The following is a 13,975-nucleotide window of genomic DNA, read 5'->3' on the forward strand; positions in this document are numbered from 1 at the left end:
CAACATGTATACATGAGAGCACATTGTGAGTTTCCTTTCTCCATCCCATCCTGAGTGAGAACCCAAATATCCCATACCCCCACAAGATCTCTCATATTTTTTTTAAGCTGTTGGAGTCACTAGTGTGTTACTAACCTTGTTACGCGCTTAAAGACCTTCGTTGTTGAACTGCAGTAATGTCCCTGTAAGAAATTGACAACAACAATGTCGTCGACACCAGTGTAGTGGAATTCTCCCCTACAAACGTTGTTTGTCGCTGCCTAGCCGACCCCACCAATTCCCCAGTGTATGCCTCGTGGTCTAGGTCAACCAGCGCCGCCATACACCACGGAGCGGGGGTCAACTGCTAAGCCACGCCTACCCCCGCTATTTAAGACCTGACCTCGTGGTGTCTCTCTTTCTACCTACACCAACCAGCCAGCAACACCTCCGCCTGCCTGGCGGTCCTCGCTCCTCCGCCTGCCTGGCGGTCCTCTCTCCCGCTGGCGAGCATGGCGACCCACAAGCTGTCCTTCTCTGAGCGTCCTCACCAACCAGCTCTCTCTACATCACGCTTGTAACCATGCTGCCTTCCCAGCACCAAGCTGCATTGTACATCCAATACAACATGTATATAGAGAGCACATTGTGAGTTTCCTTTCTCCATCCCATCCTGAGTGTGAACCAAACAATCTCATACCCCACACCAGTTTACACAAAATTCGCGTGTTTGTTACAATGATTTTGTTTGTGTTGGTAGTTGATTGGCCATAAACACGAATATGAACATTTAACCCTGGAATTGAACGTTAGTGAAGACAATCAACTAATAATTAAAAGCACACAAAAACCTAAGAGAACGAAGACATTAACAATTACACACTCGCTCACGCACATCGCGAATTACATATCGATATATAATATTATTTTAGTGAGTTGACATCAAGAGTTTCCAAGAACTGGTGTTTTAATGTCTGGTGAAATTGGATTAACAATGAAGACAATGTCAGAATGTCTTTGTTTTAATTATGTAAAATACTAAGCCGTAATAATAACCTGCACGGAATTTTCGGTTATACTAACAGGAGAGCTTTTTATTGACAATCATCTAGAGGTTTATTCTATTACTGAAATCTAATTGCCATGTGTTAATCGTGGTATTTTAATTGACGTCATCATCTACTCCACAATGTTAAAAAAAAACTATTCAAGTCACCCACCCACGTTTTCTCTGTAGGAGAGTGTGGTCGTAGTTACACACTTACCACTATCAGTTTATTTTCAGGAGTAGTTTTCACACTGAATGATAAACATGTTGCCTTGTGCCAAAATCAAATACAAATGATAAAGCGTTAAGAAAATTGCACAAATGAATAAATAAGTAATTTGCTATTGGAACACTGATGGTGGTATGATCACTGGAGTTGTGGCCAAATACGGAGAAACACTCGCTCAGTATAACCAAAGCTAGCGTTTTCTCGCTATTTAAAGCAGTCGTAATTTTTTAAGGAAACGTTAAATCGGCTATTTAGTTGTGAATTCGAACGTTTGATTATTAATTTTCATGTAACATCAATGTGATGAGTAGATAAGGCAATTCTGACCGATTTGTGTTTTATTTTATGATAATGATTTTTAATGGAATACATTATGCGTCAAAAAACAGTATGAGCATATCCGCCAAAGTGCCCTAATTAATTTGGTCATAGTTATACCTACATTATTTGTCAACTACATTCTCCAATTTATATATAGATTTGGTAAAATTCTTTCTCAAAATTGGAAACACGCAAGCTCTACTGTTATACTGTGCTGTAATTTGTAGAATGGCGCGCGTTTTGGGTAAAATGACGGAGGTAACCCGGACCCCGAATACAATGTATGGCATTGTATTCAAGACTCAAGAGAATAGGTCATCATATTTAAAGGATGAAGGTATCGTACTCCAGGGCTCAGACCATAAACTCGAATGGTTGTCACTGACATAAGGAGTAACAGTTAATAGATCTTATTTATAATTCCAATTCAAAGTACTAAAACATTGAATGCTGAAGGTATTGTAAACTAATGTGCCCGCAATATAGATATTTGCAATATATAATAGAGCCTTTGTTCAATAAGATGTGTGTATTCATCGGGTGGTTACAGTGTCTGAAATCACCATCTTTATTTGGTGACGGCGTGCTTGAAATCACTCTTAGAATGCGTGATGTGATTACAGTGATTCAAATTACTATTAAGCGGGGTGTTGTGTGATTGTAATGCTTAGAGAGCGTGTGCTTATCATATAGTTTTAGTGTTTGAAATTTCTAACAAAAACGATTTACCGTGATTGCAGTACTTGAAATCACTATCAGAAAGCGCGTATTTATTATGCGAGTACAATTCTTGAAATTTCTGTCAGTAGGCGTGTGTTTATCGTGTGATTGCAGTTCTTGAAATCACTGTCAGTAAGCATGTGTTTAACTTATGACTGCAGCTTTTGAAATCACTGTAATTAGGCGTGTGTTTATCTTGTGATCGCAGCATTTGTACTTCCTGTCGGAGGTCGTGTTTTACCTTGTGATTACAAATCTTATAATCACTATCAAAAGGAGTGTTTTGTTATATAACTGCAGTGCTTGAAACACTTAAAAAAAATTACATTATCCTCGGTCATGGTTAGGTTAGGTTATTTAGCCACAGTGAGACGAAAGGGGGGGGGGGCATTTCCTTCACTGAATAAATCTCAGTACCAGTAGCCGGCCAAGATGATGAAACAAACACCGACAAAAAAATATACATTAAAATGAATTAAAGAGTAAGTGTAATGTTGAATATTTTTTTATGTTTGTGCTTTACGTAGCCTATGATAAAACCCTATCACAGTAGAGTTACTTTGTATGAAGTTCTAATTACTAAAATAAATCAAGTCTACAATGACCAGCTGCATTGTGTGTGTGTGTGTGTGTCTGTGTGTACGCTTCAAAACTCCCTGTTATGAGGTTAGGTAATTTTTAGATCATTTGCGAGGAAAACACCATAGAAGATAAGTGTCTTAAAATTGTCCGAACTATTGATTGCAAAGATAAGGTTCTCTATATTCGACTGTTAACAATTTATACAATAACACCGACATTTTCCGAGATTGGTCATTTTCATACAATATATAGCCGTTTTTAAATTCCATATCAACTTATGAATATAATAGCTAGGATGTATAATGTATATTTCTAAAATTTTATAAACGTTCCATTATGCATGATCAGGGTTCAACTTGAGTATGTAGCGATTTGGTGCGTGTAGCGCAACTTAACAAGTATAGCAGTGTGATGAGCGGGGTTGAGTTGGCAATACTGATATCAGTGCCGTAGTGACGCGGTGGGCGGGGGCCACACTAACCCGACTGTGCCATAATTCTCCCTGTGTACGACCTCCCATCTATTAGTGATCGTAACAAACGTCTCAGTAGGCCAACTTATAGTAAAATATACCAGTGATGTGTTGTGAAAACTATGCCAGAGAGCGGTGAGAGCATGAAGAGTGTGTTGTTTACACAGCCTGCTTGTCGCCGCCTCATCCGCAGTACACTGATAGTGCCCCACTCACTTCTCTCCTGTGTGGCACTGGTGGCCCCCAGTGTGTAATACTTCCCCTGCCAGAGTGGTTATCAAGAATCTAACACCTTTTGTTGGTAGTGAAAACTCTATTTGATATGTTTGACAATCGTGCCAGTTTGAGCAGCAAATGAACTTCGCCACTTTAATCTGGCAAAAGACTTATTATTGAACAGTTAATGGGGCATTTTATCATGTTTCATAATTCTTTGTATTTATATATCTTATTTTCACGTTATCTGATATCACTTTTATAGTTTGATTTGAATTAGGAGTGAAGAAGTGGCTAATCAAACTTTTAATAAATAGCTATGGCATTAGTAATGCTATCTTGTTAATTAAGATGTAATTTGGATCTGTATAACTCGATAAAGTTGGCAGTGCTTGTAATTTATATTCTTTTAAAAAAATAATTTTAAAGGGAGTAATATAACTAACATGAAGGTTGAAATACAATTTGGAAGTGTATTCTATTTTTTTATAATTGTAATTGGTTGCTCCTTCCATGATTTGAGGTTAAATGTATACTAGTCAACGTGATTTAATACTGTATAGTGTGACATAAAGCTGTTTGGGAAAAGTTAGTGAGGTGTACGATTTCGAGGGAACTAAAATTTTGGTGATACTATAGTGTGTAGTCTACAAAGATAACTAGTCAAATCTAACCTAAGCTAAGCTAAATATCTTGTAGCACCAATATTTTATAAAATCATAAATTACATACAGTATTTGAATGAATTTTCTGTGTAGCTATGAATCCGAATCCTTAACATAAGAACATAAGAAAATAAGGAGTCTGCAATAAGCCGGTTGGCCTGTGCATGGCAGCTCCTGTCGAGATTTACTACCACTCTATAGCCTCCTTTTAAAACTTTCCAGCATTCCAGCACTTACTACAAAGGTGCTAAGCTTGTTCCATTCGTCTACCACCCTATTTGTGAACCAGTTCCTTCCTATCTCCCTCCTAAACCTAAACTTATCCAACTTGAATCCTTTGCCACGAGTTCTATCCTGCTCAGATATTATAAGAACGTTAACTATATCTCCTTTATTGATTCCTTTCACCCACTTGAATACTTCTATCATATCTCCCCACACTCTTCGTCTTTCTAGGGAATGCAAGTTTAGTTTCTTTAACCTATCCTGATATGGAAGGTTTCTAAGTCCCGGAATCATTTTCGTCATTCTTCGCTGCACCGACTCCAGTGAATTGATATCCATTTTATAATAAGGGCACCAGAACTGAACAGCATAATCGAGGTGCGGCCTGACTAGCGCAAGATATAGTTGCAATATGACCTCCACACTCTTATTACTTACACTTCTGTATATATAACCTAATACTCTTGTTTGCCTTATTTCGATTATTAATGCACTGATTTCTAGGCCGTAGGTTCAGGCTTACAAGTACCCCTAATTCTCTTTCACAAGTCGACTTTTCTAGGTTGATGTTAAGGTTTTATTTATTTTTTACGGGAATTAGCCCACCCGGGCACAGGTCAAACGACCCACAACGGGGCCTGGGGGGCAAAAAAAAAAGAACAAATAACTTGAAAATAGAAAAGAAAAAGGTTATACTACGTTAATGTACACCACGAAGATGCTGGAAAACCAGCTTTTTAAAGTGAAACAGATTGTATAAGTATGGAAACACAGAAGAAGGCAGAGCATTCCACAGTTTGGCTGTGTGAGGAAAGAAAGAGGTACTATAACGGGTTATTCTAGTGTGACCGAAACCCACAGAGAAATGGTGGGTACCGCGGGCAAGACGGGTGTTACGAGCCCATGGCCTTGCTGGCAGTACACAGGATGCCAAATCCACTGAACATTGCCCGTTAAAGTACAGTACCTGTAAAAGAGAGAGTGAAGCATCATTGTGGTGTAGCGAAGGGAAGAAAGATTATCAACTAAAGGAGGAGAGTTAATAAAACAAAATGCCGTTCATTCCACCCTATCTAATGGTTGGACAGAGGAAAAGCCACCCCAGATATGAGAGCAGTACTCCAAGTTAAGACGAATGAATCCCTTATACGGTATACCGTATTTGCCGGCGTATAAAACACATTTTTTTTTATTCATGTATCGCAAATTACCCTGCGTCTAATGTACCTGTATTATGGATGGGAGGCCGAGCGCCGTAGGTGGAGGTGTCTAGCTAGGGAGTCTGGGACGAGCAGTAGTCCACTAAACACAAAAATTGTTTTACTAATAATATTACTAATAATAGAATACTGAAAAACAAGCCAAATTATCACAATCTAATCACAATCTATTATTACAAACTTACGTCAAATTTGCCGAAAACGTAAATAATGGCTTATATTGGCTTAACGGCATAGGGAAGCTACATTGGCTTAACGGCATAGGGAAGCTCACAACATGTCACTGTACCTTCTTCCCTAGCATACATAACCCACACCAGATACATGTCTTACATTATTTAAGGACTGTATTACCTTTAGGAAACATTTGTATATTATCTAATTGAAAAATGCCCCTAGAAAGATTAAAGAAATGTTAGCAGAAAGTTCAGCCGCCAGTCAGCCATTAGCAATGAGACGATGACTCTAAAACATTAGCGATGATGTGGGGGGCCGGTGGTAGAAGCGGTATCGCTCTTGCCTCGCAAGCAAGATGTCAAGGATTCGATTCCCGGGCCGGTGGAAGTTGTTTGGACATACTTCCTAGCCCCCATTAGACCCTGTTCACCTAGCAGTAAAGTAGGTACCTGTTGTAAGTCGAAAGTTGCGAATTCGTATTCAGGGAGTTGTTGGAGCTCTTGACTTCAGGCTTCTATGCCCTTAACTCATGAGACATAAAGGCAAGCATGAACTTAGCATGCTTCCCTGTTGGGCGCTGTAAACACTTCTGCGCTTCACCTTACACAAGGATGTCGGGGAGTGCCCAATAAAAAAAAAAAAAAATTAAGCGATAGTGTTATACCCTGGTGGCAGATCGCAACAACACAAAACATCACAGCCAAAAATACGAGTTTCACATCTTATCGGTAATTCTCTTGACCAAAATATAAACAAGCCACACAGCTGCTCTGATCAGAAGCTATATACAGTATTGTATTTACATGCACAAAATCATATGTTTTCCCCTACAAAACCACTTTTAAATCACTTTCAATAATTGTATGATGAAACGTACTAAAAAAAAATCCACAAAATATCCTTGTAAAATAGGGGTGCATCTTATGCGGTGGTGCGCCTTATATGCTGGCAAATAGGTACTTGAAGCAACTGCTCAGGAGTAAAGTAGCTACAGCATCTGTACAGCATTCCCAGCTTTTGGGAGGCAGTTTTAGCAATGTCGAGGATGTGTGGCTTCCATGCCTTTTAGAGGAAATGTTGAGGCCTAGCCTATTTTAGAATTTGGCAGAATTATTACATCCTGAAATGTGATTGGTGGGAGATCATTTAATTTGGAAAGTGTAATTGGTAAATGCTGAGTTTTATTACTACAGTGACCCCTCGGTTAACGAACTCAATCCGTTCCAGAAGGTCGTTTGTTAACCGAAAAATTCGTTAACCGAAACCATTGTTTCAATGGGTTTTTGGGTAATTGGTTCCAGCTCACCGAAAATTTCCTAAATTCAACAAAAATGGTAGAAAAGTTCACTTACTTTGAGGTGTGTATGTAGAAGGCTCCTGGATGATGATGATGATGATGGAATTAGAATGGGGGTGGAGGAGAAGGAAGAAGAAAAGGCATTGGGGTGGAAGAGAAGTCACCCCATGGCACCATTTCATCCATAAAATTTTAGTTCTCTTGGTGTATTTCAAGATTATTTTCTTTAAATCAACACTGCACTGCATTATATATTGTCAATATGTAAAATATATTTCAAAATGACCAATAATTTGCTTGGAAACACAGAAAAAAGCGTTTAGTTGAAGAGAGTCTCAAGCAAGATGTTACCTGTGTTAAGAGGCTGGATGCCGCGCATTATACTAGTCACTTTACCTTCAATTATGTTCAATAATTGTTAAAATGACTAAAAAATTGAATATTAAACTTTTAAAATTATTGAATAGTATAAACTTCTTGATATTTACTAAAATAGTAAGGAATTTAAGCCCTAGAACCGATTAATGTATTGGCGGACTGATACTAAAGCTGGTTGCCCGGTCAGTGCAAGCGAAAACATGTTGAGGTCGGTTCGTAAGAAATTCGTTAACCTAATTTTTGTTCGTTAACCGAATTGAAGATCCATATGGAAGGCAGTTCGTTAACCGAAATTTTGTTAACCGAGGCGTTCGTTAAACGAGGGGTCACTGTATTGAATTTAACCAAGTTTCTGCCTCCCCATTCGGAGATGCTGCACAGATCCTCATTGTTAGATGTGATGATATCAGCTCTAGAAACAGATCTAATTTGAGAATTACGGGCAAGGGGAAAATGTGAAGAAGAGTGAAGAGTAGAATTATCAGCGTAAGAATGGATAAAATTAGTCATAGTGTGAAGTAAATCATTGATAAAAAGAAGGAAGAGTGTAGGAGAAAGAACAGAACCCTGTGGGACACCACTATTGGTAGAGAAAGAGCGAGAGATCGATCCCTCGACAGCAACTGCCATGGATCAGTTCTCAAGAAAGCTAGAAATTAGAGAACAAATTGAAGTAGATAACCCATAACAGGGAAGTTTAGAAAGCAAAGATTTGTGCCATACCCTGTCAAATGCTTTGGAGATGTCGAGGGCCACGACGAAAGTTTCCCCATAATCCCCAGTAACTCTTGTTGTGAAAGCTACAAAGCTTAACTATTTTTAACAGATCAAATAACCAGGTCTAACTTGATCCTGTAAGTTCAGAAATGCTACTATGTCACACAAAGAATATTGCTACAGTACTTCGTAGCAGTACGTAATATGGCGAATGGCGCCTGAAGTTAGCACTTCGTCTCCAAGTCCAAATGCACACTAATATATCGTTAGGTTGCATTCATGTTTACTGTCTAATGTAACCACTATAAACTAATATTAGATCCTGAGGTTATTTAATTTAGGTCTAGGTAATTCGTTTCTGCTGTAACAAATAGTTATTTTTAGTATACAGATTGTGCCTACCTGGTTATCTAGCAAAAATAAACGGCTTGAGATAATCTGGATCTAGCATCAAGTTTAGGACTACTCACAACTAAAGATCTTGATTCACAGATTCTTTGAAGTGGTTTGATTAACATAAAGATTTGTATAGAGTAACTATTTTGCCGATATAAATTATTTTTGCGTGAAAACATTTTATACGGTTGAGTACATGTGAATATTGTGTACAGGTATTGAAAATTTAATTTAATATAATTTCCCTCAAACACCTTTGGTTATTAATTGTAATTTCTTAGCAATACTGTATATCTATATATGACTATCGAGTGACGGGACGGAAAATTTTGTACAGTGATCGAGTTTGGACGGAGTGGCAAGTGCCCAGCTACTCAGGGAACAGATAACTTGGATTATGAGCACGGTGCTGTGGGTCATACATTATTATTATTGCTACTGTTGCTAAGTGTTAGCAGGACCCCTGTTCTGCTTGCGGCTCCTGGTGCTTCTCGTGTAGCGTGGGGAGACCAGTAGAGCCTTCAAGATGATGGCCGACGGGCAGTTGATCGGTGACGGGTCGTGGGAGCTGCATATCAACGTCACCGATCTGCAGGTGGAGAGAATCCTCAGAGTGAAGAGCGATCTGCACATCGGTGGTGTAATGCTTCGCCTCGTTGAAGAATTAGGTAAGTTGACGTTTTATTTTCCATTTATACCTGTCTTTGCCCATCTCACTTGGTATTTTTTCATGTATCTATCTCTCCTTGAGCTTTTTTTATGTAAGGGAAAACATGGTCACAGCTTTCGTGGCAGGCTTTTAATGCTCTCCCTGTAGTGCAGGGTAGTGTAACCGCAGGTGGTGTAAGTAAAACACCGGAAACCAAACCAGATATGCATGTTATTAGGAGGGCGGGGGATGTTGGCGGCCACCCATAATTACACCTGCTCCTAGTCAAGGCAACCTGCCATCCCTGAAAAAAAACCCACGGGTATTGTGTCCTAAGGCAAAAAGGTAATGATTTTAAACCTACCATATTTGCTTTTTCTCGAATTTCTCTCTTTGCTGTCTTTTTAAGAGGGTAGTGTTCCCAAAATGAGGTTACGCCCTTATTCTGCATATTGTGAAATGAGTTGGGGTAACCAGGTGAAGGAGTGCATGAGACATGTGACTAGTGGTACAGTTGCGGAAATGTATTTTACATCCCTTGCGGTAATCCGTTTCTCCAAACGGCACCGCCACAGTAGCAGTATCACTATTTATCAATGAATGGGTATTGGGAGACACGGGTTACCACCGGGGGTGTAGGAACACATTTCCGCAACTGTACGAATGGCTGGATGAATATCCAACCTGCTTTCAGCCTAAAATTTCACATTATCCATGAGTGAGTATTTATTGTTAACACCTCACCTTTTGGGGGGGGGGGGGGCACTTCTTAGTTATTTGCGCCTCATGTTAATAAAAATGTATTCTTTATTCGCATGACTACAAATCCTAAAAGGTAAGGTGTCCTGGCTCTGTTTTTTAGCAATATGTTAGCGACCAAATGACTTTCATTGACTAGCATAATCTAGTGGCTGTGGGATTTATGAGACAAACGGCTTTTAGCATCTGGACTTCAAAAAAAAATTTATGAATTTCTTGGTTGTTGGCAGTGACTTTTGGTAGCGGAGTTTGTTGATGATACGATAAGTTGCCACTGCACCCCCATTGCCAGACGCTGAGTCACGGGTGGATGGGCAGCACCGTACATCACTATGGTACTGAGGGTTTTTTCCCCAACATATTTGCTTTATCAGCCTACTGATGAGTTTGTGTAGACATTATCACTGTGCGAATATTTAGTGGTGTATCGTGTTGCACGAAACTGAATGCAGTGCATCTTGGGTTTGGGGGTATACTATTTCAAGGTCAAGTCATAGGGTTGCGTGATGCTTGGCTATATTTTCCGGCTTTGAGTGCACAAGTTAGGTGATGAAAGTGCTAGATCGGGATTAAATACCAAAGACCTACTGAACATTAGAAATATTTCACCTCACGTTGAGACACATTCACTCAGTTATAATGGAGGAAGGCTGGAGGAGTTCAAGGCATAAGATATGGGTAGTTTTAGAGGTGTATGCGACAAATAAAATGTGTTGTAGGTTCTGTAAGTGTGGGAGGAGTGTTGATAAGAAAAATATTGGAAGGGCAAGGGTTTGAGGCTCCGGATGTAAGAGTATAGGCATAGGGCATGGGGAGCGAGTTGTGCGTAGGTATAGATATGGGGGTGGGAAGGACGTGGGGTTGAGGTAGCAGGTGCAAGAGGCATAGATAGGAAGTTGTGGGTAGTGTAGAGGCGTAGGTATGGTTTTGGTAGGGACCTGAGTGTGAGGTAGAAGGCGAAAGACCGAGGACGTGGGGAGGTGTGGGTGATGTAAATTTTTAGGTACCGTACTTTGAGAGTGGCGACTGGCGCGAGTGTAGATATATGGTGCAGTATGTGAAAGGTCGTCCACTGCAGCAGTGAATTAGTGACCGCCGCACACCTTATAGAGGGCACCGTGACGTAAGAGGCCAGTCCTTGCCCCATAAGTACATGTACAATCAAAGACAAAAGTAGTGTCACGGTTTTGTCCGAAGATTAAATATAACTCTTGAAACATTATGTGAGCCCCCTACCACAAGGTAGAGCGCACCAAAAGTTAAGTCCTTCGGCATAAATTTTCACCAAATTACACGACACGACTTTTGTCTTTCATTGTACGTACTACCTGTGGTAGGGTCCTTATCTACTTGTGAGTGTGTGTGTAAGATCCTGTGGTCATATATATATATATATATATATATATATATATATATATATATATATATATATATATATATATATATATATATATATATATATATATATATATATAAAGTTTTGGGGAGGATCATCCTGTCATGTGTAACTCGGTGTTTTTGTACGGAGGGGATTTTGTGTGTATAAACGTGTGCACCCGCATTGGTATAAGGGACATAGTACGTTCAAGTATTGTAATTGTGGTGCGAGAGCTCGAGGGCATTTGGAGTGGTGGTAATACCGTAGTGTAGCTTGATAGTGTGGTGTATTCAAAACTGGACAGGATATGACGGACATCCTGATACACTCATCCTCACACGAACTCCCCTCCTCGTCTTCACATGATTCCTAACTTCAGATTGTTCCAGTGAAATGTATTGGATAAACATTAACTCAAGTTTTAACACCGTCGAGAGTACAGAAGTCCTCCGTGGAAGTGGGAAGGGAGGTGCCTTCACGTTGTAGTAGCTCGCTGTCATAGAGCTACACCATCTGGGCATCTGTTGATGGCTTCCACTTTAATTTGTCATTGGCTGATATATGTATACTAAAATAAAATAATACTCATTAAATAGTTTTATGCTACTGCTGGTAATATTTACCATGCCATAATTATAGTGTTTGCTTATATAGTGACTTCCACTACGTTATGTATTCTGTGTCCGTCTTTCACAAGGTTTCCAAACGATATCTTCTGTAAACGTGGATGGATATCGACCAAACTTGGTGTAAAATTGTATTGTCTCAAGATAGTTATCTGTTAATCGTCAGGTCACTAGATCAAAGGACTATTGTTGGTAAAGACAGAGCCTTGTGGTACACTACCATTTTGTTGTAGTGACCAATAACTATTCTTCTTAAATTATTGTACCCCAGCACAACACAAACCTGTACAAGGGTATAATGTTTCTCACATTCTAGTGAGTGTGTCGAACCCCGTCCAGGTTAATGTAAAAAATAGTATACGATACCACTTAGGTCAGGAAGTGTTAGTGGCATATTGCTTCTAACATGATGTGAGTACATTACCGTGTGTCGTTACTGCCAAGTATAATCCAAGCTGATGATTTGGTTACCCTGGGCCCACCTCACGCTCGCCAATTTTTGTGGAATTTGAATGTGAAATTAATTTAATTTTATGGAAGTAGAATATTATTTCAGAGGGACAGATGGGTTCTTCATCACAGAAGGAGGTCAGGGTGGTGGTGGTGTCTGGCGTAGTGTGACCGTGATCTCCCCCCCTCTCTCTCTCTCTCTCTCTCTCTCTCGCGCGCGCGCGCGCGTGTTTAAGTTTAATGTAGTTGTGGGTTAAGGGTAACGCGGAGAAAGTAAAAATTAAAAAGATGGTAGAAAGGTGTCTATAGTGTGTGTTTGTGTGTGATGGATGAAACGATCTAGTGGTGAGGGTGGGAGTGGTGGTTGCTGTGGGTTACTATGTGGTTAGTGGTGATGGTTGTGGGTTATCGTGTGGTTATTGGTGATGCTTGTGGCTTTGACGCGTGGTAAATGTGGCGCGTGGGGAAAGAGGGAGGTTGGAAACGATGGGAAGGAGGATATTGAATGAGGTTGTTATGGAGAAATAAGTGGAACAGAAAACGGAGGTGGAAATGGCGGGGAAAATTGGGAATGTGGGAGGTGGAGGGTTGATTGATAGTGTGGGAGGGTGGGGGGTTGATTGATAGTGTGGGAGGGGTGGGGGTTGATTGAGTGTGGGAGGGTGGGGGGTTGATTGGGAGGGTGGGGGGTTGATTGAAAGTATGGGGGGTGGAGGTTGATTGATAGTGTGGGAGGGTGGGGTTGATTGATAGTGTGGGAGGGGGGGATTGGGGGGGTGGTTGATTGAAAGTATGGGAGGGGTGGTGGGGTTGATTGATAGTGTGGAGAGGGTGGGGGTTGATTGATAGTGGGGAGGGTGGGGGGGTTGATTGATAGTGTGGGAGGGTGGAGGTTGATTGAAAGTATGGGAGGGTGGAGGGTTGATTGAAAGTATGGGAGGGGTGGGGTTGATTGATAGTGTGGGAGGGTGGGGGGTTGATTGAAAGTGAGAGGGTGGAGGTTGATTGACAGTGTGGGAGGGTGGGGGGTTGATTGAAAGTGGGAGGGTTGGAGGTTGATTGATAGTGTGGGAGGGTGGAGGTTGATTGAAAGTATGGGAGGGGGTGGAGGGTTGATTGATAGTGTGGGAGGGTGGAGGGTTGATTGAAAGTATGGGAGGGGTGGGGTTGATTGAAGTATGGGAGGGTGGAGGTTGATTGATAGTGTGGGAGGGGTGGAGGGTTGATTGAAAGTGAGGGTGGAGGGTTGATTGATAGTGTGGGAGGGTGGAGGGTTGATTGAAAGTATGGGAGGGGTGGAGGGTTGATTGAGTATGGGAGGGTGGAGGGTTGATTGAAAGTATGGAGGGTGGAGGGTTGATTGATAGTGTGGGAGGGTGGAGGGTTGATTGAAAGTATGGGAGGGGTGGAGGGTTGATTGAAAGTGGGGAGGGTGGAGGTTGATTGGGTGTGGGAGGGGAGGGTGGAGGGT

The 13,975-nt window shown here is 40.8% G+C and overlaps 1 protein-coding gene across 9 annotated transcripts in view; it reads left to right on the top strand.

Moving 5' to 3' along the window:
- Nucleotides 1-3,294: 3,294 nt before the first annotated feature.
- The window catches only part of LOC121869334 (unc-112-related protein-like), an 85,327-nt gene continuing 74,646 nt past the window's right edge, over nucleotides 3,295-13,975 (top strand). For 2 of the 9 annotated variants that reach the window (XM_042370636.1, XM_042370629.1), the window contains exons 1-2: nucleotides 3,504-3,652; nucleotides 8,924-9,310. In XM_042370636.1, the coding sequence (XP_042226570.1) occupies nucleotides 9,169-9,310 (142 nt within the window). In that variant the 5' untranslated portion in view covers nucleotides 3,504-3,652; nucleotides 8,924-9,168. The other 7 variants (XM_042370631.1, XM_042370630.1, XM_042370633.1 and 4 more) reach the window with 7 other exon arrangements.

The sequence above is a fragment of the Homarus americanus genome, unplaced genomic scaffold, assembly GCF_018991925.1.
Source record: "Homarus americanus isolate GMGI-L3 unplaced genomic scaffold, GMGI_Hamer_2.0 scaffold36734, whole genome shotgun sequence".
Classification (NCBI taxonomy): domain Eukaryota; kingdom Metazoa; phylum Arthropoda; class Malacostraca; order Decapoda; family Nephropidae; genus Homarus; species Homarus americanus.